At 38.5% G+C, this 25,979-nt stretch overlaps 1 protein-coding gene across 12 annotated transcripts in view; it reads left to right on the forward strand.

Moving 5' to 3' along the window:
- LOC135198774 (transcriptional activator cubitus interruptus-like) overlaps window positions 1–24,524 on the forward strand; it is a 605,738-nt gene extending 581,214 nt beyond the window's left edge. For all 12 annotated transcript variants that reach the window (XM_064226692.1, XM_064226699.1, XM_064226701.1 and 9 more), the window contains 6 exons: window positions 8,431–8,580; window positions 15,557–15,721; window positions 19,794–20,033; window positions 20,199–20,993; window positions 21,151–21,528; window positions 21,965–24,524. In XM_064226692.1, the coding sequence (XP_064082762.1) occupies window positions 8,431–8,580; window positions 15,557–15,721; window positions 19,794–20,033; window positions 20,199–20,993; window positions 21,151–21,528; window positions 21,965–23,488 (3,252 nt within the window). In that variant the 3' untranslated portion in view covers window positions 23,489–24,524. The remainder of the gene's footprint in view (window positions 1–8,430; window positions 8,581–15,556; window positions 15,722–19,793; window positions 20,034–20,198; window positions 20,994–21,150; window positions 21,529–21,964) is intronic.
- The last annotated feature ends 1,455 nt before the right edge of the window (window positions 24,525–25,979 follow it).

A 25,979-nucleotide genomic window follows, 5' to 3' on the forward strand; every position in this document is an offset into this window, starting at 1 on the left:
GTATGTGCTTAATCATGGTTTGGCCGTTTTTTGTTGCTTGCAGAAAGTGTACACAGCCTTCAGAGTTACCTGGGAGGTGGTGCAAGATTGAGTATTTATCAGATATTTACTAAGTAGGTTTTGAAAATGTTATTATTCAGGCTAATCGCTTCCAGATTTTTTGGCGTCAGTGCATAAACTGTGAGCAGAATCATTAATACGATGTATTTATCTGTGTTGATGGTTCTGAGCCTGAAGCACATACTATGAGGAGAATTCATTTGACAATGTGTAGACGGACGGTCTTGTATCTGGTGTGATGCCGCTTGCCGTACTATATAAGCTTTTGAAGACAGGAAACGGTTAAAGACGTGTTGAAACCTGGATTTATAAAGTCGATCATACTGGATTCCAGACATTGCGCAAAGCCAAAAGCATTCATGAATCAGCTAAGTTATGATACTCAAATTTTCAATAATGAATCCCAACTCCCCAACGATGGATTATGAAAAATCTGTTGTTCCTTGAAATGTAAGTCACGTGATACACTATGAAAAGTTCTTAAAGTATGAATAGTTCACAAACCAGAGTCGCCTGGCAAAGAGCCCCGCTAATAATATGACCAAAGGTTCCCCTTGAATCCCCAGTGGAAAGCTTCTATTAGTCAAGTTGATTGGATTTAGTTTTGGAAAAACTAAATCAAAGCCTGGAGGATATAGGGTGTCCCTTTTTTAGCGAATGTGTCTTCCTCCCATTTCAAATGGGGTATTTTTCCCTGAAGGATAATCCCCCTCTTTTATTATACATGCATTTGTTATTACCTTCTCCGGGAAACTTTTAATTCTTTGTCTGTTATAGAATAGAATCCTAATTCCTCGAAGAAGCGTGCTGTATATTTCGATTCAACAGATCAGTCAAATTACGCAACCAATTGGAATGGTAATCAATTTCAATTGTGATTGAAGGTCTGACAAAATGTTGGCATTTTTATTGTGACCACAAACGCAGCACTCGTCATGCCTTGTAGTACATTCACAGCCATGTCTTCCAGGATTTTAGTTCACACACCTGTCAGTTTTTTTTTTTTTTTTATTATTATTTTCGCAGAAATTTTAGCTGTGCGTCTGTAAGTCAAACAAACATATATGTACGCAGTAATCGAATGCAGAGATCAATGTCAGATTATAAATTGGAATTTTACGAAAAACCGATGGTTGTTTTCTTTGTAGGTTAACTATTACGTCACTAAAAATTCATTCCCGTAGGGGGTTAGTGCCTTCAGTACACCTCACGGGGTGCACTGTAGGCATCACTTGTGTATCTTTGAAGCATCCCTTCGGCCCTTAGCTGCAATTCTTTTCATTCCTTTTACTGTACCTCCATTCATATTAATCTTTCTTCAGTCTTGCTACCCACCCTCTAATGACAATTGTGCAAATGCGAGGTTTTCATCCTGTTACACCTTTAAACATCTCTACTCGCAGTTTCCCTGTCAGTGCAGAATGACGTCATAGGTCTCAGTTGTCCCAAATTCTAAGTTCATTCCATTCCACCAAGAGATCACATCCAGAAATATAGTAGTGGTAAAGATACATTCTTTTGTTCTTGTAGCAGACTTTGTTGCCTCCTCGCGTGTTAACGACCCAAATGCTTAAAAAAATCGAAGACGAGACAACCTGGTCCTCACATTCCAGTGGTCCATAATCCCGAAATCTCTCGTTGGAACACTGAAATTCCCGAGAAAGCAGGCCGTCAGTGGTTCCATCCTGTGATACCGGCTACTCTTGCTTTAACGTCGATAATGATTGATATTGACAAACACACTTTATTGCAATAATTAATGGCCAACAACAACGAACAAGATAAGGGTATCATTAACACTGACGACGACAACAGAGGCAAAACTTGTAAGGAAAAAAATGAGAGGCAGGTGACTGACAGTAATTGACAGAAACAGGTGGAGTTAGTATTGACAGATGCCCCGACTCAACTTAATTAGATCAGGCTAAATAAATTGACTGTCGGAGGGGCAATTAAAGGACTAATGAGTTGTAATTAAAGAAGTGAATAATTATGGGCCCCTAAGGATTTAAAGCCATAGATTGACACACAAAAAAGTGAAGTGGACACTAAAAATGAGATTGCGATTGAAGGGTCTGGGCGTTGATAGGACCAAGGATAGCATCCGTCTAATGACCTCTCTCTCTCTCTCTCTCTCTCTCTCTCTCTCTCTCTCTCTCTCTCTCTCTCTCTCTCTCTCTCTCTCTCTCTCTCTCTCTCTCTCTCTCTCCACAACTCTGATGGAGGTTTTATCGCCATCTACCTCTGTTTACAGACAGTTCACCTTATTATGTTGGAAAATCATAATTAGTTTGTTTGCATTTGAAATGTTTAGCTTTCCTGGAAATAATTGAAACTTCTCGTTGAACTGGAGGTACTTTATTCATCCTAGTCAATTACAGACGTTTTATTAATCTTCTGAAGTATTTTTTTGTCTTTCAAGAACATCACTTGGGAGTTCTTTCAGCCTCCCCCATTTATGTTGAACTTCCCTTTCATTTCCGTACCCTTTCTTATCGTCAGTGTTCTTGGTTCCCCATCCGCACTGATTCTCCTTCTTGCATTCTTTCGTTTGTTCGTCTCATTCCTCCTGGTTCGGAGCCTACGGGGAACAGTCGCTCCTTTAAGATCACTCTATAGTTACGGCTTTGTGCGCCGCGATAATGAACAGGCTCCTGCACGAACAACCTTTTGTAAAGGTTAGAATTAGCAGGAATTTCAAACTGAGTTGTCATGGAGGATGGCGGCCTTATGTCGCCACTCCTGATGATCTTGCTTATTTCTCTCTCTCTCTCTCTCTCTCTCTCTCTCTCTTTTCATCGTGGATGTGATTTAGCGAAGAAAGAAAAGGGTTGAAACCCCTTGACAATGGAGGTGTTTTGAAGGCGAGTAGATGGATGGAAATAGGCCATGGGGCATTCACTGCTCATTATAATGGAAATTTACAAAATCTCTTTCTCTCTCTCTCTCTCTCTTTAATAGGTGGGCACTACCAGTTATTTCCTCATTAAATATACACCGTTTAAATTTGGGATCTTAATTTAATAACAGGTTTTGTTTTAGGAATTTTACTAGTTAATTGTGACTGTAATAAAGTTGTCGATATAAATTTTATATAAAGGAATATATATATATATATATATATATATATATATATATATATATATATATATATATATATATATATAATATCTATATATATATCATACATATATATATATATATATATATATATATATATATATATATATATATATATGCACTGTGTAGTATAATAAGTATTCCCCGTTCTGTATAACTACTCCTGCCACGGTTAGAGCATCCTGGTACCGTTGGGATCCTAACTCCATCGCTGGCCGACAGCGGAAAGTAGACCAGTGATGTGATGACTTAATTGAAAATATGTATGAGTGAATGTTTAGAGGGAGAGCAAGAACAGGGCCCTGCGGTCTGTTGCCCCAAGTTCTCCCCCCCTCCCCCCTCTCTCCCCTTCGCCCTGTCCTACTACACACCACCATATTTAGGCAAAGGTAATGAATCCATGAAGGTGGCCTCTACACTAACCACCTCCATCACCCTCCTCCCGTATCGGGTGTCATCAGTTATTGTGCGCTGAATTAAAATTGAAGCGTTTTCGTATTGCACTTGCCATTGCTGCTCCTTTCTTTTCCTTATTCTTGTTTTCTTTCCCTTCCCCTTTTTTTTGTCTGGCCCGTTTCTTCTACCCAGGACCCACTTATACTGCCATTCCAAAGCAGCCTTGGCATAAAAGACGAGGATGCCCTTGCTCAGACACTGCCATCCATCCATGATGATGTACTTCGTCTTCTTCTTCCTCCTCCTCCTCCTCTTCTTCTCTCGGCCACCAAACAATCATCGTAGCATCATTAATCTTCCATCCCCGGAGAGCGGTGCGAATAAAGAATCGCCCAATAACGAAGCCACGTCCTCGACCACCGCTTAATCCAAGTGGTTATTAGCGAATGGTGGACAATCAGTGGCTGTGACGTTCACTAATTTCAGCCTCATGGTAGCGATAAAGATGGACTTGTAGCCGTGCTGCAAGTCCCCGGAGAACTACTAAGGAATGGTTAGTCATTTCATATTCTCTCTCTCTCTCTCTCTCTCTCTCTCTCTCTCTCTCTCTCTCTCTCTCTCTCTCTCAGAACTAATGTTGAGTCTACTTCTTCAATGCCATCTCAAAGAGTTTGTTATTCCTCGCACTTTTTTCACAGGATCTAGGTTATCGAACCGAGAAGTTGAATCTTTTTATTTGGGTGACTTATTTACTGCTATGTCAGTTGTACACTACAAATATAACTGAGATTAAAGGTGAGCAGTGAAAAAATTCGGTTACTTCCAAGATTTCCCAGTTTCCCGTGAGGAAATGAATCGTGACGGTCTCCCAAAAACGATGGTAATGTGAAAGCGCTTTGCATATTCTCGCAAGTGTAATTTACAGTAGAATGTAATTCAGTAATATTACCAGGAAAATCTTCTGGCTCCAAATATGTTTAGAAGAATAAACAGTGATTTTTGGTATTTCCTTGAGCTGACTGCATGATTTAGAATATTGTTGCAGACAGTTACAAAAAAACACACAAACACACACACACACACACCGAGAGAGAGAGAGAGAGAGAGAGAGAGGTAAACTCTTAGGAACCTCCTCTCCTCATTCCATTAGAAATTGTCTATTTTATGGTTGGATTTTGTTGCTCAGTTTTTTTTTATTATTACTATCATTTTTATTAAGTTGGACGGTCGCAAAAATACTAATTGTAATAATCAAATCAATATCAAAATAATGAAAAGCTTACGTATTACATATTTCTGTTGGCCGGGCAAAGGTCACAGACCCGATATAGAAAATGACTGTGGTTGAACTCATTACCTATCATTTATGTGTGTGTGTGTATATATATATATATATATATATATATATATATATATATATATATATATATATATATATATATATATATATATTGTGTATGTGCGTGTGTGTTTGTGTGTGTAATTGACACAGATGTTTAGCGTTTTTATTTTGGTGTTGCGGTGGAAGCAATATAATATAATTCCGGTAACATTCAGTATGCCTTGATCAATAAAAATTTTCCCCAATTCCAGATGTATCGCACTTTTCAGTATGTCAAAATATCAGCGTCATTTTCGTCTTCGTTTTTAGTTTCCGAAGGTTCTCTTCCATGCTTAATTTAGGGTTTTCATAACTGTAGTTGAATAGCTTCCAGAAATGAGCGATCACTCGATGGTGGTAATGATTCCAGTCAGATAATCCGGGGTGATGGAGTGTGTTTTGTGTAGTCTGTAGGAGAAAAGAGCCTCAGCTAGGTAGGAAGATGGCAGGTAGATTAGGATGTAGCAGATCTGGGTTGTAGAAGGGTGAAAGGTGTAGGGTTGCAATGTCCCGTGCGGAGAATAATAATAGAGCCAGCCATTAGTGCGCCGCTTTTAATGGAACCTCCTTGTTTCGCTCGGGGGATCCGTGCGAGATTCCCGGTTTCATTCCATTCTGTTTACTATTTCTGTTTTTCTCCACTTTCATTCATGAATGTGTGGCCAGGCTTTCTTGACTCGTAACCAGTAGTTCTCTCGAACGTTCCGTATTTTTTCTTGCTATTTTGCGGTTAGATTTTTCGTTTCATCATCAAGTTGTTGATGACTGATTCAACCACTTTCGGTGTGTAAGTCTTCTGTGCATTGTTTTGACGCAGTTAAAAAGTGAATGATTTAAAACAGCGGTTAGCGAGTTAGTTGGGAAGAATCACAGTGCGGAAAAAACTTAAGCATAATCTGTTAGTGAATTTCTGTAGTGAAAATAACAGTGTTACCAATGATACTTCAGAAAGCCTGAGTAATACAAGGTATTAGTGGGAAGCAAAATGCTTAGGCATATTACGCATTTTCAACATTTTAGCTGAAGGATTATCATTGTAATGACGACTTTTTATCATAAACTACCGTATTTTTTGTTAAAGGTAAAAGCAGTTAGTGAATCAACTTCATGTGAGACGCCGATGGTTCAAGGTCTTAATATATGGAGATTGCAGGTAAAAGGAAAAGAGAGTTAGATATTAGTTATTAAGTTGGTAACGGTGTCTTCATGGGATGGTGTCAGGTAGGGTACTAAGGTGGCATTTTTTACTCTGGCCTGAAAGTGGCGCAAATGATAGAGTAGGAAATGATGGCGTACCTGCAGCTTGGTAGATGTCTCTCCGTTATCGTTTGATCAAATAGACTAATCTAGTGAAAGTGGGTTAGCCACGAAGTGAAAGGGTCTTTTATGTATGCAGAAATTGTTCCTGTAACATACTGCCATTGCTGAGATGTGATAATTAGATATCTAGTTGCCTTGAAGAAAATGTTTCGTTGGACTGGAAGAGAGAGAATGAAAAAGGAAAAAAATGGCGAATATTACAATTTACACAAATTTCTTGCGAATATTGCAAACAAGAAATCTCAGATTTCTAGTGCTGTCCTCAGCACATTTTCTCCTTTCTCGCAGTACTTTTTATCAAGGCAGAGTTTTGAGAGAGATGCTCGGGGAAAATTGTTCCGAAACGATTCCCGCGGGAGGGGAAAAAAAAAAAAAAAACAGTGCTGTCCATTGGAGCAAAGCATTTTTAGCTCAGGACTTTGACAGGCGCGAAGTTTGCTCTGTATTGCTCTCCTCAAGACCTTGGTTCTCCTCTTCGATTACTTAAATTCTTTCTTAAGAGTGAGTTTTTTCCACTAACATTTTAATTAATCTTGTATTAAACTCTCCTTTGATACTATTTGTCACAGTTATGCCTTTCAGCTGCATTGTCAGGAACGTCAAAATGATGAAAGATTTCCCTCTGTTATATTCTGCTAAATTTAGCGGCTATTCGGCTTTTTTTTACGTCCTATAATGATACTGAATTACAAATATAATCTTCATGCAGTCATGGCTGCCACTATAGCTGTTCTTATTTTACTGTGACAGTGATCACATTTGCTGTCACGCCACTTTTTACAAGGAAGTCGATCTTTCGCTTTCCGAAAAAAAAGTTATTGTTTTTTATACTCTCATTATTTTTCCATTATGAAAGGCGACTTAAAAAAAGGGAAGATGAAATGCTGGTAATTTCGTCCAATTTCTGGCGTCCCACAAACGCCTGTGATCCCGTCTCGTGCAATTGCAGTCGCCCGGTTTCTTTGTTGACGTGTCAACGATCATTTGTTGGGAACAGGTATGTGATTGTTTCCTGTCTCATGTCGCTCCCTCTCTCGTTCCCCAACACTTGTCCTTGTCGGCTGTGAAGTATTGTAAGCCGGATTATACCGCGGGGTTATAATTTGGCCGCTTCTTTGTTATTGACGTAATGTGCCGACGTATACTTATGTGTGTGTGTCAGGGGTATTGTATTTTCATCTTGACGTGTATTTATTGGGCTTCATGCGCCGCCGTATACTTAGGGCGTCTCTCTAGAAGTCTGATTGCGTTTTAAACCTCTTGGCGTGTACTAATGCTCGAGACTGGAGAGGACGCGTCTCTCCTGCGGAAGGCGGGAGTTTTACATCTGCCGTCGCTTGGCAACCGTCCGCGTAAGGCGTTTGTCTTCGTAATTATGAGAGAGAAATTGTTCATATCCTTTTCGCCGTGTCGTTTGTGTAATGATTTTTTGCCGCGGCGGGAAGAGGGAAGAAAAGGTTAGCTCCGGGAAGGGGATGAGATAGATAATGAGGGGAGGGATAAATGGGCCAGAGGCTCTTCATGGGAAGAGCCAAAACTGTGAAATATAATTATATTAGGTGAGCTTTTTCACCGTCGCCATATCAGGTTTCATTACCCCGGGGTGTCGGACCGCTATTTTTTCATATTCATTTTCTCAGTTATTCATTTACTAGGCTACTATATATTTTGCTTTCATTCTGTGCTCAGGGAAGTGAGGCTATGAATAAAGAACGTGATTATTATTATTAATTAGTATTATTATTATTAGTAGTAGTAGTAGTAGTAGTAGTAGTAGTAGTAGTTGTTGTTGTTGTTGTTGTTGTTGTAGTAGTAGTAGCAGTAGTAGTAGTAGTAGCAGTAGTAATACTAGTAAAGGTATTTTCGCCGTTTTTAAATGAAAAACTGGCTGAGTGACATACCTTAGTGTGTATATATATATATATATATATATATATATATATATATGTGTGTGTGTGTGTGTGTGTGTGTGTGTGTGTCTGCGCGCGCGTGCATAATGGATAAGTGGTAACTTCTTGTACACATGTTCATTGTCATTCATGCCGCAATCCAGGTAATCGAGAAACTTCCTGCGATTAGCCTGGTCCTCTAGAACTCTTCTTCTTCTTCTTTTTCCCGGGTCACTCATTTCGTGTCATTTATCTCTTCGACAGCACCTGAATAACGACCACATCCACGCCAACAAGAAGTCGTTCGTGTGTCGCTGGAAGGACTGCTCGAGAGAGGAAAAGCCCTTTAAGGCCCAGTACATGTTAGTCGTCCATATGCGAAGACACACCGGTGAAAAGCCACACAAGTGTACGGTAAGTGACTTTGCCTTTCTCTCTCAATTGGATTGTCATCTAAAAGTCTCTAAAAAAAGGGGGGATTTTTTTTTAAAGCAGTTCATTGCTAATCATTAAACCAGGAGTAAAAGCAGAACTGTGTGTCTATATGGTCTTCGTCTTGGTATTTTTTTTTTATATATTATTTTATTATAGCTAGGAAATTGGGTGCCAAAAATTTTCAAAACTGAGCTTTTAGTTGGCATAAGTACAGTTATTTCTCTCTCTCTCTCTCTCTCTCTCTCTCTCTCTCTCTTTTACGTAACACCATTTTTTTCTCCCCGAGAAAGATCATTTTCTCCATATTGGTAAAAGAAAAAAATCTTTCACGGCTACTTCTTTTACTGTTATTATTATTTCTGAGAGCGTCATTAATTTCAGGAAAATGTCTTTTCAAAAGAAACGGAACTGACAGACACAAGGGAGGTTTACGAAAAGCCGTGAATTGCAAAGCCCAAGATGAGTTCATACGCGACATCATTAATAGAGATCATCCATTCTCACTCGCCATTCCCATAGAAAAACGTTATTCACACCCTCCTCCTCCTCCTCCCCCCCCCCCCCCCACACACACACAACCTCACCCACCGTCGTAACCTCCCTCCCCCGTCCTCGTCATCCCGGTCGTGAGGACTTGATCGTCATGATATTTAATCTGCTGCAGGAAACTACTCCAGGTTTTAACGAATCATTATTGGAACCATCTGTGGTGGCGTGAGCTATCGTGCCTCCCTCTTAGTCCCCTACTGCTATATATCCGGCTTATTTTTTTATTTTTTTCTCATTTTTCTTTCATTTTTTTTGCTTTTAATTCTCTTCTCTCTCTCTCCTCTCTCTCTCTCTATCTCTCTCAATCTCTCTCCTCTCTATCTATATATATATATATTATAACTATATATATATATATATATATATATATATATACATATATATATAATATATATATATATATATATATATATATATATAATATATATGACAAAAGAATGATTGAATGGACGAAGTCTAAACACTGCCCTCCTTAGGGCTTAGGCGATGACACGCCTTCCTCTTAAATGGAGAAAGATGATATAATTTGGGAAGCAAACTGTGCAGCAGTGTCATAACTCGGAGACGAAGAACAAGTGAATGAACATCCGTTTATCTCTAATCGTATATCACCCGCTTTATTTTCCACGCCTAACGTCGGAAATGCATTGTCAACAAAACGAGGAGGAGAGAGCAAACACGAGATGCGCAAGGGACACTGACTAATAACAAAATACCTCGAGAGAGTGTGGGCGCTGAAAAGCCTCCAGATGTGAAAATACGCCTTTGATTTACACCCCCTTAAAGAGCTATCTTTAATGTTTTATTGGACGTCCCTCCAAGCCCTAATCTTACTAAGAAAATATTCCTCTCGCCTCCTGCCTACGTAAGACATTGTGCCTCAGACGGTGTGTTTATTTGTGTGTGTAAATTTTGCCCGCGGTGAATAATGCATCTTTATTTATATCCTGCTCTTTCGATTGTTAGAGTTATTATGTTTTGAATGCGTGAATGGTTTAACTTTGCGTTGTTTTCATAATTTTCATTAGGTATACACACCGTATTTTCCTGTAATATAGAATATATATATATATATGAGACAGAAAGAGAGAGTTACTTCATAATTGTACTCGTGAATCGTGAATATACTTATCTAGCCTTCTGTAGCAGTGCGCCCATTTTCATGCAAATAAAGGAGTTGGAATATATTTCCCAGACTGGCTATTAGAGACGCTAACAAAATAATAATAATAATAATAATAATAATAATAATAATAAAATAATAATAATAATAATAATATCCTCTATTTCAGCTCACGGCCATATATAGAGATAGACATGGTAGATACAATAAAATACACGAAATTTAGATTCACGAGATAAAAAGTTATGATAATAAACGGTGATAGTAATAATAATAACAATTATTTTTCGTTTAGGGGCCATAGACACATAGACAGATATAGAGTATATGGACAGTTCCATATAAAGGAAAAGCGGACGGAAAATCTCAATATAATAATAATAATAATAATAATTATACAAGTTTCTGCGGTTTACTCTATTTAGAATCCTGTACTTATCATAACTAATTATACGAATGTAGATTCCAGTGTATTGATATTCGCCAAGTAACTCCTAAGTGTTGTTGGTAACGGAGGTGGCGAAACTGGTCATTATTTCGTAATTAGTTGATTTTTGCAATGAGTTGTATCCTCTCATAGCAACATAGTAGCTGACGTAAAAAATGGAGAGCAATTTACAATGTGCTTTTAAATTGTTATTTTACTTAGACATTAAAGAATATTTTTAATTGTTTTACAAATGCTAGTAGTGTATATGTCCAGTTACCATTCTGTTGACAGTAATGTGAAATTAATATCTGGGATTTAATTTTAAGCAGTTTTTCTAATTAAAGATAATTTACCCGACACAAAAAAGAAAGGACTCTCTCTCTCTCTCTCTCTCTCTCTCTCTCTCTCTCTCTCTCTCTCTCTCTCTCTCTCTCTCTCTCTCTCTCTCTCCATTCACATTTTGTTCGTCAGATGAGGGTGGGACAGATATTTATTTTGAGCATTGTGAGCACTGACACTGACATTCGTTAAATAATTAGACCACGAAATTGTTTAGACTTGGCGGCCCTTCGGCATGTGCCAAGTTCTACGTGACGTTGAAGGAAGAGCTTTGTAATTAATGAAAGTCGCGCGAACCCAATCTCTAAGTGACCTGAAGTCATGTTTAGAGAGAGAGAGAGAGAGAGAGAGAGAGAATGGTGAGGTGGTGGTGATGGTACCCGCCAGGGTTGTGAAAGCCAGCATAGTACTAGCGTATAGTGAGAGGGAGAAAAGATGGATAAGGTGTCGACGTGCTCGCATATCATCTCGTCACTTGACCTCCCCACACCAATTATCTTGGTCATTATCATGTGTCATGCGTTAGAAGGGGCTGTCCGGGTGCCGAGGAAAAGAACATTACAAAATGAAGTTGGAGGTCTGGCTGGCGTGTACGGAGGGAGATGTGAAGTTGAGAGGGGATGGAGCAACTATCCAGTGAAGTTTGGAGGAATTTGGAGGGAGACTACGAGGGAGAGATTGGGTTGTGTTCGATGATTTTATATGATGGTCCTGCGGAAAAGTAAGCTTGCTGTGGTTTTGTAATTGCGTATATTATATTAGTAATATTAGTAAGTAATGAAGGTATTTCGTTTATTTTTTATCAGAGGCTATTAAGATCCTTAAATACTATGTTCATTTCAAATTCATCATTCTTTAAAGGTACACTGGCTTGTGTATTGCTATATATTTTCTCCGTTAAAACCATCAGCAATGATCGTCCCTACGAAATTGAAAAAAAAATTACCCAAAATATAGATTACCACTAAGGTTTCCAGACATAATGGCAAATTGTAGACCCCACGATTGATGTTGCCATAGTCATAAGCCTCAGCCGCTCAGTGCTTGAAGTATGACCTCTGCGTCATGTGACCATTGGGTTTCATTCTCCTTGTGTTAATCACTTGGTCCAGGCCGCCCTTTCTTAAAGGGACTTCTCTCTTCGTCCTCCTAACCTCTTTCTTAACGCCAGTGTGAAAAAAAAGTGATTTACAGCCTCGAACTCAATTTATACTTAATAATAACGTTATCAAGCCACCAGGAGACAACAATGAAGATATTTTAGCCCTCCAATCTTCCGAGAAGAACGGCTTGCAAGCCCTTTACAATGGAGCGATTGCGTGAAATAATGCTTTAATCACATACGCTTAAGAGAGAAAAGTTTGGTGGCTCTCTCTTCTGAAAAGATTTAACTAACATTTACTGCTTAATGAAGAACTGCCACCCGGAAGGCTGAACAATTAATTATTTTCGTCGCTCCTCGTTGATTGGGAGAGGGAGAAATGGCGCCGCTTCCTCTCTCTCTCTCTCTCTCTCTCTCTGGGAACTTGAATTATAACCCAATAGACGCTCCATGTGCGGAAAATTCCATCTAATCGTTTCGGAAACTATAAACACTGTCTATTGGTACTGTTTATCAACTTTAAACAGCACCAACTCTAGACCAATAGTTTCGTTGAATTGACCCTCCATCTTCTTACATGTAAGTAATTTACTGAAGTGCTTAATCTTCGAATTTAGTTGAAAATATATGTAGTTCTGGATTTATTGTAATGTTTTGTAAATAATTTTTTGATTAAAAACTTGAAGAAAAAAAATCTTCGAAAGCTTTGCTAATCCAATTTGTCAGCTTTCCGTGAAGTTGACTGGAATCCATTTAATTTTGACTTCCCTCAAAAAAAACCATTGTTCGAGGATATGTGAAGTTACACTGCATGTCTAATCTTCGTCAGCTAAACCTGTGGAACCTGTCTTTTGTCTAACTCAAAGAAAACATGCCCCCGGTGAAATTTTCATCTTTATTGAGACAATTAAGTTGGTGAACAATGGAGGTTGGTGTGAAGAAAATAGATTGCGTGAAATGAAGACATTTTAGGTTGACTAAGACTTTGGGGCTGATTGTGCTAACGTATCTCTTGTGAAACGAATAGTAAGACTTTTTAAGGCTTTACGGTGAAATTCTGTATGTGCGGGAATTCAATTTCTAAATCATTTAAAATCCTGGGTTGAACGTTCCCAGGCCTTGGACGTGAAAGAAGACTGGACCCTGGGCAGCCTTTTAGGGATATCATGGAACAAGCAACCTTAAAATAAATAAATGAATAAATAAATACTGTCCATATACCCCAGTACATTTAGAATTGGAAGAAGTAGCATGGTAATATATAGCTCATTGAATTCTTCGATGGTGTAGGCTATGCAAGAAAAAAAAAACTTTATTTATGCTCTTGAAGGCTTAACAATCAAAGATCACAGTCTCCTGTTACTCGTGAATTTATAAAAATAATAGCTACCAGGAAACGATGTTACTGCCCTTTCAGCGAGATATACTCCAAATTAATTAGGCACATCTTTCATTGACCAAAAGAGAAGTCTTTCTGAAATTAAATTGAAAATGTAATTTTATAAAAATGCTGTAGTGATTTGTTCTCATGAGTATTGATGGATGAGTAGCCAAACTATTTCGATGATACCGCATTTATTATTAAGATGTGAAATAACTTATTTCATGCTGCAGAACATTGTTGTAGCCGAAGTACGAGTGGTTAGCAATTATACTCCTTCACTTGAGTCAGCGTACTATTCAAGCAAGCCGTAGCCCGTAGCTCACCATTTTAAAGTTAAAGTCGACTAACGTTTAGTACTGTGACCAAGGAGTCAACCATGCCATAGACGAAGGAAGTTTCGAGTCTTCATAGATAGAGCACCCTTCGTCATGACGTCATTGTCATTCCTTCCACCATGATTCCTGCTTCCGTTATCGTGTGACTCGATCAAGGGTTTTGGCGTTGATGCTCGTCGCGATGTTTTGTTTGTTTGAATGGTGTTTTTACGTTGCATGGAACCAGTGGTTATTCAGCAACGGGACCAACGGCTTTACGTGACTTCCGAACCACGTCGAGAGTGAACTTCTATCACTAGAAATACACATCTCTCACTCCTCAATGGAATAACCGAGAGTCGAACCCCCGACCACCGAGGTGAGACGCCAACACCAAACCAACCACGCCACTGAGGCGCGTCGTCGCGATGTTTTAGTGTCCACGTTCCTGAAAACCTGCTAAAATGAAGGGAAACCGCTGTCGGCTACGGAAGGTTATCTTTTAAGTGGACCATCAGTGGAAAGTGAAGGTGAACAGTTTGTACCAGCATCAATAACTAAAAACATACAAAAGGCCTTACAAGCAAAGTATTGTCACCAATAAAAAGAATGTAGCCTAGTGCTGGTAAAAAAAATACACACACACACACACACACACACACACACATATATATATATATATATATATATATATATATATATATATATATATATATATATATATACATATATATATATATATATATATATATATATATATATATATATATTCTATCGAAGACTAAACTATACCTCACCTTGGGTCTCTTGCCCGTCTTTCACGGGTCATTCGGCGCAGCATAGCTGAAGTAAAACAATAGGATTGTTATATACCAATGATTTCATAAGAGGGTTGTGTTCGCGGAATGTAATAATTATTTGTTTTTTATTTATTTTTACCAAGTATAAATTCCATGAAACTGAGCGTGTAATTCGATAAGTCGTTGATTGTTGTGTGATATACCCAGGACTTAGTTCCTTCCTTGCATGTATTGTATATGACTTCAGTTAGCAGTTGTTAACTTAGGCTACGTATGTCTGTTGTCGGGATACACTGCATATTAATAAAGCAAGTACGTTAGACATCAGGTTATCAACGATTACATCATTATCCTATACCAAATGTTGTAAGCCATATAGAATTTTATTTAGCCCTTCCCAATATTTTATTTTAATTATCAACAAATTATTTACACCACGGAAGGTAAGTACCGGTAACTCAATATGTTACTTAAGTAAATCATTTACTGAGTACAGGGTTTTGAAAAGCCCTTTAGTCAAACTGTGTGGATCTTGCCACATGGTGTGGACTTTTTTTGGTTGGGGGCGGCGGGCGGGGACGCCACAAAGAATTATAATTTTTAATAAATCCTACTTTAGTTCTTGAGGACAGTTTGGGTATTTTTCTTTTTACGTTTAATCTTTATGTTTAACGAAATAGTGCAATATCAGAAGTGGCTCATTCTTGTTTTTAACAGGCCATCATTATCACTCCACACCGACTGTTTAAGTTGATGTCATATATAATAAATACTTGGCTGACTAGAACGGGTAGATTCATGTTACACTTCCCTGGAATCTTAATAGCTAATTTAAATATTTAACCTCGTGTCTCTAATGAAAAAAAAATTCTAATGGCCAGCCAGTTAAACGTCTTCCATGTCTCTGTTCACAGTTTGAAGGATGCTACAAGGCGTACTCCAGATTGGAAAACCTAAAGACCCATTTAAGGTCTCACACGGGGGAGAAGCCGTACATGTGTGAATTTCCCGGCTGCACCAAAGCTTTCTCCAACGCCTCCGACAGGGCCAAGCACCAGAACCGCACGCATTCCAATGAGGTAAGTCTCTCTCTCTCTCTCTCTCTCTCTCTCTCTCTCTCTCTCTCTCAAAAGTAATATTGGAGTCGTGATGGAAAACATGTGACTTATTCTGGCGGGGTGGGAACTGTGACAATTATAGTTTTAGAAGATTACATTTTTTCTTCCATCGAGACGTTTTCACAGTTTTGGTCCAATTATCTCGGACTCTTTATTGCATTAGTTACTAAATATTAAAAGTGTAGATTTTGCTCTGAAATATATTTTTTAGCATGCAAACTAACATGTTAATCATCACTTCACAGCGATTCGTTACAATAAGTAGGGCTTTTCAGAATTGGTTCTAAGTACCAATTATTTTAATTTTTTTACGTAAAATACGTATTCCTTTTTGTCTGTGAATGTATATACTGGTCCGCGTTAAAAGGAAATGTGTGCTGCAGTTTGGCGTTGTTTAAACGTTTTCAAACGAAATCTTTGTAAAAACTCGTTTGTTATAATTAATTAAAATTTAAGTTTCAAAGTACCATAGTTAGTCCGTTATAATTCCCTTTCTGACATGTAGAATTTTAATTTCTCGTAACCAGCTTGCTTGATACCTAGAATTGAATGAGTAGGATATTGGTAATTAGGTAATTATATCAGCTGTTTATATAGTAATTGTAGGGGGTGGGTAGTTACTGGGTGGACGGAGGATAGTGGGTAGGGTATGGGCAGCCATTGCCCGACGATGTTTTCTGCTGTTGGGGCAGGTAACATGGCACTTCTTCAAGATACCATCACAAGCCTTAATTATCCAACGCTCCCAACGATTAAAATTATAAACTTACAAGACACTGTGTGTCACACCAGGGACCCCTGTCCACCCTCCTTCGCCATGTCCTCCTGTCGGTTTGAAGGCAATACGACCTTCCGTATGGACTCCTTAAGGATGGTTATCGAATACATTATGGAAGGCAGGTATACGCCGATCACACGCTAATGAGGAACTCCCGGGGCCTGGGCAAGATTAGTGGAGGCCCCGGTCGTTACATGGCGAAGCTTCGCCGTTAAATCTTGACGCTCGGCGGCGCTCTCCCCCCACCAACACACTTGCCACACCAACACATATAAACTCGGAACCCAATCCATTGTGGAAGGAGAAATTCATGTCCTCTGATTCTGAAGATTAGATGCAGTTAAGGGTATTAGTTTCATCGTGGTGGGGCCACAGAAGAAAATAAATTCCCAGATTAATTGTAATTGTTTGTATTTTTTACTCGAAGTGATTTGAGGGTTATAGGTTGTATGTGTGAGGTGGAGTCAGGTTGCGCGCTGGATGAGATTGAACGTAGTGTGCTGTAAACCTGTCACTGATTACAGCACATTGTACTTTTTCCTTCTACCGACCCCCCCCCCCCTTAATCCAACCCTTGGCCTCCCATGTTAACCCTCCCTCACCATTCCCTTCCCTCTTCGTCTTGAATTAACTACCGTGTAAACAATACCAGACTTTATTCTGCATGTCATTCAAGTGATATTGGGTTCTTGTTCCCAAACCTTTTAGCTTCAATTTAGAGGATACTTTATTAGAGTTGGTACATAAATTATATTATATTATATTATATATTATATTATATATATATATATATATATATAGATATTCATATATTTATTTATATTTATATATATATTATAATATTTATTTATTATATATATATTATATATATAATTTCAGATGTTTGCTATAGTGCCCTTAATTGCCCTGGCAGCAAACTCAATAGTAATGTAATATGCCAATTCCTCCTCAATTTGAAAGGGAGTTTATTAATTAGGTCGTGTTTGTCGAATGTGCAGCATTCGATTATTCTAGCTGTTGTTCCTTCTGTGCGTCTTATGTCTCTGCTTGTAAACTCCTCGAATAGTCATCTGGCTCGTATTCATGAGTGAAGTAGCTTTTGGGGGACGAAGCTTAACCCGTTCAAAACTCAAAGTACGTTAATCGGTCCTGAACACATGTAGACGGAATGAGATAAAGTATTTAGGCCAAACACTGGAACCTATGAGGTAGGTCATTCAGCGCTGAAAGGCAAATTGAGGGCAAAAAGGGTTTGAAAGGTGTAACAGGAGGAAAATCTCCCTTTTGCACTATGAATCAATTGTTAGGAGGAGGTAAAAAGTAAGATGGAATAAACAGAATCTGCCAGGGCCGAAGGGACGTTGCAAAGAACCTTAAGCAATGCCAACAGTGCACCTACAGGGGAAGCGCAGAACACCTCGTGCCTTTAAATCTTGATTTCGATGTAAAAGGTACAGTTATACATGTCGGTGACCTAAAACTTATACTCCTTAAGAAATTTTCTTTTGAGAAACATATACGTAATCGATTTTTTTTATTTATAAGACATTGACTTTTTAAAAAGTATATACATGTGCTTTTAATGTTTCGTGAAGAAACTATTATATCGAAGTGTTACGACTCTTTTCGACTTCCTTGTTTGGAGTATTGGTCTCCCATTGGTCTTCAGATGCCGACACTCGTCACAAAAATAGTAGTGTTTATTTTTAGGTCCAATTTTCATGTGACATGGACGTAATTTGAGTTCATTGCTTGTTGCATAAAACGTATTGTGACGAAAAACTGCACTTATCTTTACCTGACCTAGTTGTTTTTGTTCGCAACACCAAGCTTAAAACTTTTTTTTATTTTTTTTTGGGGGGGTGGGGTGTCGCTAGGACTAAAATGTGGAATAGTTTGCATAGCGCAGCTTGGCTAGGAATGTCTGATCTCCAGATGTTTATGTCATGAGAAAATTAATTCCTCCTTCATAATTTAGATGTATGGGTTTCATTTTCAGTTCCCCATACTTGAATATCACCTTTTCCTATGACTTTCTCTCCTGGCTGATTTCCCTTTGGAGCCCTATTGGGTTTATGAGGGTTTTCAGCTGAGGATTTAATGAAAAGAAAAAAGGCCTAACATTTCTTATGTTTAGTTGTGTAGGCCTATGTAATTGTAACTAACCACACTTAACTAATTACGGGATCCTTATAACGTTCACTAAAAACCCCGATGAGACTTGGAGCTGCTGTAAAATTCTCAGCGATCGTTTTGTTTAAGAGGATCGAATATGAGCGTTGGTCGTGTAGTGGTGTATTTTAGACCGAACCAGCTATTCGGCCTGTCAATTTGCATAATGAAGATTCGTTCGCTCTGGGTCTTTCACACCCAAAAAGGGTACCAAGGGTCAATCTTGGTTAGGAGGGTCTGGTATAGGCAGGCCAGACGTTCTTAATTTTTCATGGGAAAGTTTGACAAGATTTCATGTATTAAGTAAAATTGCCAGCTAACACCTGTCTTTCTCCTGCTGCCATCCTCTGAAGGATTGATACCGGTAAGATTTCTTTACATAAATTGCTAAGACAATGTGCAGAATGGGATGACTGAGGTTTCCTTACAAAAACTGTATCCTTACTCAAACTACTATGAAAGCACTTTTCTTAAGATATGCTTGCTTACAAGCACAGTTGCTTTGAAAAATGCCTCTCTTCTTTTAGTGACTTGGATGATGCAGCTAGGCTTTGAAGTTAAACAGCAAGTATGGACAAGATTTCTAAAACTTTTTCTTGCTGTAATATATTAACGGATATCAATTGCTTCTTTACGAACTTTATTGTCTAGTTCTGGAATTATAAATACTATATTACCTCTACGCCAGCGAGATAGCTGCATTCTCCAATGAATAAGCATGATTCATTCATTTCGTGTTAAATTGCTTTTCGTGTGCTTATAATTAAACAAAAGCATCAGGTACACTATTTGATTGAAAGTTGCTTCAATGTTGATTTTTTTTATTGGTAATCAAAAGCCGGTTGAGTTACCATGTCACCGCATTTGGTTACTTGTGACGTTGTTGTGCATAAGCTTTTCTGTTTACACCGTTTTATAGTGTCATCATGTCATGTTTAAATTGTCTTGATTATTGTGTAATCAAGAGTAGCGTTTCTTTGTTGTTTTGCACATTTTTATTTTTACAATAACTAAAATACATAAGTTATAAATGTATTTAATTTTGATATTTGTACAGTTAGTTTAACGTTTTTCTCTCTACAGAAACCGTACGTGTGCAAGGCTCCTGGGTGTACCAAGCGTTACACAGATCCGTCCTCTCTGCGGAAGCATGTCAAGACAGTGCATGGGGCCGATTTCTATGCCTCCAAGAAGCACAAAGGGAATGACCATCCCAGTGCCAATCCAGGAAGTGGTGGAGGAGGGAAGGATGGTGGCACAGCTCATCCTGAAGGCTCACCTCATTCAGATGGTGGAAAAGCTGGATCACTCTCCAGTCCATCAGTAAGTCACTCATTCTTTCAAGTGATTTCATTGTTCACAAGTTGTACACATTATCTAGATTATCTAGGGATGACAGCTAAATTGATGTGTTGTATATAAATTTCAGTTCTAACTTTATCATTCTTATTCTGTTAGCTTCACTGTTCTAACAATATCACCTTTCAGGAACCAACGTCACCTGGAGAGCAACATAGCCCTAATATGGACACAGTCGTTGGGGGCACAACGCCAATGGATCAAAGCCGTTTATTGGATGGGCCCATAAGTGACAACAATGTTACTACTACTGCTGGTTACGAAGCATCCCTCGATCAAGAGGAAGTTTGGGATGCAGTTGAGGATGATCTTGATGCAAGTGTTGATTTGCCAGTTGGTGTAGCAGCCTTAAATGGTTTGGATGGTTCCATGTCGGGGCAAATTAACCTACAAGAACGCAATCTCAGAAATAGACTGAAAAACCGCTTACAAGCCAAAGGCTTGGCAAATATTTTGCCTAATCTTCCTGGAGGTCCAAGACACTCGTCAGGAAATGGCGTGGGAGAGTTGTCGCAGCGAATCACAGACCTTAAAATGAGTGGAAGCCTGACTACTCCACAGCAAGCACGTAAAAACTTGATAGATTTACATTTCCGTCCAGGTCAAACATTACTTCAGAACAACAGACGTGATTCTAATTCAACTGTTAGTACATACTATGGCAGTATGAGAAGCGATTCTTTACATCCAAATAGTAGGCGATGCAGTGAGATATCTCAAGTGTCTGCTGCTTCAATGGGACGTCAAAATATGGTTCCCTCTCCATATGACCCAATATCCTTAGGTTCATCAAGGCGCTCTTCGGAAAATTCAAATTATAATATGGCTGGTATTGCTCAGTCTATGAGCTCTCACTTAGCCAAACTTCAAAGAAGAGCAATGGCCACAAATGAACTATATAACACTTCCAATCTTGTTGTCCAGGTAAATAAAATGTTTTTTTGTATGTAATTAACATGTTAGGTATTTATTTTCTCTTGTACTCAAGTTATGTAGTGCATGTGTATCATATTTTATTCTTAAAATTACATTATTTGACATTTCTTTTCAGACTCGTGTTTAATTGTTGTCCTTTTTTCAGACTCAAAATATGTCTTTGAGTCAAGATAATCTGCAAGGAGGATGGGGAGCAAACATGATGGGTATGGGTGCATCAATGGGTGGTGGTCATTTTGGCCCTGCAGGGCCAATGGGCCGCCTAGATCACCAGAATCGTTCTGATGGTCCAAGGAGAGCTTCTGACCCTGTAAGACCACTAGAAAGAGGAATGGGTATGGCAGAAGATGGACAGAGATTACAGCGCCATCATAGCTACTCTACTTTTAATCCCCGAACACCACTACCACCAATTACACCTAGGCATCCAAATCATGGTTTACAGTTAGATCAGGTGGCAGAGGATGAGCCTATTGAAAATAAGTTAGTGCTGCCAGATGATATGGTCGACTACCTCAACCAGGTTAGTTGCTTACATGTAGCAAGGATAAAACTTTTTTTTTGGCATCTTTATATTAGTTATGCTTTACCATTTTTGTTTTGAAGAACCACCTCCATCATTGTACTTATTGCCTGAAGAGCTTTCTTTTATTTGAAAATATTACTATGATTGAGAATGAATGGTGACAAAATCTCATACAGCAGTTAACATAAGAATAATATAATATATAGTATAATAATATAGTTTAATTTGAAGTTATTCAACATTATTCCTTACTCATTTACTGCCTCAGAATTTTAGTGGTACACTTGCATAGTGCACTAGTGTATTTAACAAGAGCAGTCTCATTTAATTTTTGTAAAACTTTGCATTAGTGCAAAGTTAATTTTTTTAATACATATGCAGTGTAAATTAAATTGTTATAATTTTCTTTACATTCATTATTAATTTTTTCCAGAAGGGAAATGGCGAGAAGATGAAATCTGACACCAAAGATAGTCGTCGTCAAGGGAATACACCAAACCACCTTCACAATCAGCAGATGGCTTCCCCTGCATACAGTGGAAACCCTATGCCCAGTCCAGCATATTCAAATCAACCTATGCTGAGTCCTGCTTACTCTAACCAACCCATGCCTTCCCCTGCCAGCAATTACCAGTACCCACAGCCATCACCTGGGTATTCAATTCCATCTCCTGCACACCCCCATGGATATGGTAATCAGTCTATGCCGGGTGGTGGACCCCAGCAACAATTTAACAATCCTATGCCATCTCCAGCACCAGCAGCTCCTGCTCAGGCTTATAATCAGATGTCTCCAGCATATCCACAACAAGCCATGACAGCTAATTACCAAATGCCCCATCAGCAACAAGGGCCACAGTATGCTCAACAACAGTATCAGCAGCAAGGACAAATGATGGGTCAGCATATGTATGGACCTATGATGCAGCAGCAAGCAAGATATAATGGCATGATTGGGCCCCAGGGAGGAGGGGGTTATGGGATGGGACAAGGGAACTATGGCCCTGTCCATGCTTGTGGTCATCTTGCACCACCTAACCTCCCTCCACAAGCCTACCAAGCTCCATGTGGAGGATGTCAAAATCGTGGTGGAAATACAATGGGAGACATGAACAACTATCAGGGCCAACAGGCATCAATGGGTAACTGGCAAGGTTCCCAAATGAGTGTCAACCAGTATCCTGGACAACAATATAGTTCTCAACAGCAGCTCAATATGATGGGGCAAGGTGGACCAATGGGTTACATGGGAATGGGTGGCCCTTACCAGAGTCCAATGACCCCCTCTGGAGGAATGATGCCAATGTCTTATCCAGGATCTATGGGAAATGATGTTCAGTGCCGTGATGTTAGTCAATCATCTCAAACAAAGTGTGGTAAATCAAAATCTGGAGGAAAGACAAATAGCAACAATACTTCAGTCTCTGCAGCTAACATACCTGGAGGTATTACCAGCAACGATGGTGGTGCAGTTAATAATGTACAGCAGCAGCCAACTGCAGTTGATACAGGGACAGCAGTATCAGTATCAAATGCCGTAGTTGACACAAAACCATCAGAAACAAAAGCAGGAGAAACAAAATCCGTTGACACTAAAAGTAACTGTAAGAATTTCATGAAACCAGACACATATCAAAGGACATTGGAATACGTTCAACAGTGTCAGAGTTGGAGTTCTACAGTGGTGAAAGAAGAAGTTACTAGTACCACAGACCAAAAGCCAAAATTAAATCCCAATGGGACAGTGGCTGGCTATACTGGCCCTGGGTCACAAGGTACCCTCAATGCTTCTGTTACCCAGCAACCTACTCCTCAGCTCCCTCCACAAGGTACCTCAAGATTTGCTACTCCACTTCCTGTTGCTCTTGCAGAGACTTCAAACATGGTCATAAATGACATGACATCCTCCCTCACTTCATTACAAGAAGAAAATAAATACCTCCAAATGATGCAGTGACACCTTTCCTTGGTGTGAATAGAACAAGTGTTCTGTACTGATCTCCAGTCAAGTTAATGTTACCTGACTGCAGAGTAATAGACGTTGTATTGATACGGTTGACTGTGATGAATTAGTTGTAAATACTGTATGATTTAACAAATATATTTGTACAAATGTCATGTACTGAAGTGTCGTGAACAATCAAATCCCAGTGGTATTGGTCTTCCCAATGAGATAGTTTTCATAAAACACTTATACCAGTGGTATTCACAAATGCATGTGACATTTCTGAAACCTCATAAGCCTTTCTGAAACACGGGGTTAATCAACAGTTAGTGGGAGCTCAAGGCCTAGTAGTTGTAAAACTAACTAAAGGACCATATCAAAGGAAGCAAGGTGTTAGTATGTTTGGCAGCAAGTGTGAAACTATTTGATGGTGAACAAGGAAGTCTTAATTACCACATGAAAATATATATACAGACTTGAAAGCTGTGTGAAAGCACTTTTGAAAAGCTTACATAAAAGTCCACATTACCTCAGCAGTTTTGCTTGCTAGTGTTAGTCATGTTTCTAAAACATGAACAAACCATGTGAACATTGATCAATAGGTGATTGTTGTGTGCCATGCAATGCACCATCATAGTGCCAAACAAGAATAAACCCGTCCTCAAAGGTGCCATAGAAGATTTGGCCAAATAAAGGGGCTGTTTTACGAACGACACTGTAAAAATGTGTATATTGATTAATTATTTAAGTTTTGTAAGAATAACATTGGTTTCGTCATCAAGTCTTTCCATTTTCTGATTGTACTTACAATACTTTTTTACATAATACATAACATCTTGAAATAAAGACGTTTTTCCACAAAATCTATTTTATGTCCTTTATATTGGTGATCTAGCTAAACACCCAAAAAGGAATACCGTTGTGTTTTAACAGCTCACCAGGAAACTCAATATATCATTATACAAGTATTACAGAATATAATCCAGATACCTAAATAGTCCTGAATGCTGTACATCCGATTGTTAAATCTTGCATAAAACCCTTTCTTGTTACACAAAAAAAATATTAAATGAAAATTAAAGATTTTTCTTTCACTCCTACTAACAAATTTTGTGATGCATGAAATAGTTTTTGGAAGAACTTTATTTGTATGTGCCTTTATTGGCCGTAGCACAACAGGCCATTTATACCCCTCAAGTGAAAATTTTGGCTTACAACAAATGCCTATGTGAACACTACATCAATTTCAGGTTTGCAAAGAAATTTGTCACTATCAAGGGCCACAGAGAAGTATAGACTTCCTAACAAGGTATATCACTGTCATAAACAGCAAACAATATAAAAAAAGTGAGTGACACATAAAGCAATACCTAAAGCCCTCTCCACATGGTTCAACGAACTTTGCTTGATGTGACATCAGAAGTGGTAAAAGTCAGAAACTTATCCGCTGTTTCTCCGCTTCTGACATCTCATCTAGCAAAGCTTGACTGCGTGGAGAAATTTTCACTAAAAATACCAAAGCAAGGGTAATCCAGGTCTTTATCATCTAGTTTGGTTATTGCCAAGAGGTAACAACTTGTCGCAGTCCATGAGATAGGTTAATGTACAAGAAAATTCTGTACCCTCACCTAAGACTTATAGAGCTAAGCCAAAATACTGTATCTGGCATTGAAACCTTGCAGCTGAACTAACTGCAATACAGTACATGTTGACTGTAGTTTACAGGAAACCGATATCAAATTTACCCAAGTTAAAACATTCCTATGGCTGGCCAGCTTACAGGAAAAAATACACATCCATATCTTAACCAAAAGTACTGTACTTATTTACTTTTCTGTGAAAATAAGTACTTTAGAATGCATAAGCATACTAGTATAAAATTTATTCCATTCATTTATAATAAAAGGCCTGATCAATTATATCCAGCCTTCTCCATGCAGACAAGTTTGTGCTATTAACTGATGAGTTACGAGTCCCTACAATCATCTTATTCCCTACACAGTTGGAAAATATAGTGACTAATAACAGATTTTATGTTATTTCTCAAATCTACATGGACATTATACATTCGCTGCTCAAAAAGTTACAATAAATATACAAAAGTTTCTTCTATGGACAAAAATTGTCTGGCATTGCTTTTAATGTCAGTTGTTAAAATAAAGTATAGTCGTTCAACAAGCCACTATGTCAATTTAAGATCTTCTTGAGGCACGATTAAAGGCGTGTTTTCAGTACCCATTCCGAGTTAGAGGTGAGTACATAACACCATACAAGTTACATTGGAAAAGTTATTCAGATCTGAAATCTGCAATGTCACTAAACTTACTGCTTTAATTTGCTGAAATTTACTGAAAGTTGACATTTGACACTGTAGCTAATACATACAGAGATAGCTGAGCAGTTTCCTTACAACAACAAAAAAATCCAGTTGAGTTTTATAAATGTAGATATGGGACAGGACACTGCTTTATCACAACAGTATTTTATGATGATAAGAGCAGCA

This window comes from Macrobrachium nipponense, chromosome 22 (genome assembly GCF_015104395.2).
Source record: "Macrobrachium nipponense isolate FS-2020 chromosome 22, ASM1510439v2, whole genome shotgun sequence".
Lineage (NCBI taxonomy): Eukaryota > Metazoa > Arthropoda > Malacostraca > Decapoda > Palaemonidae > Macrobrachium > Macrobrachium nipponense.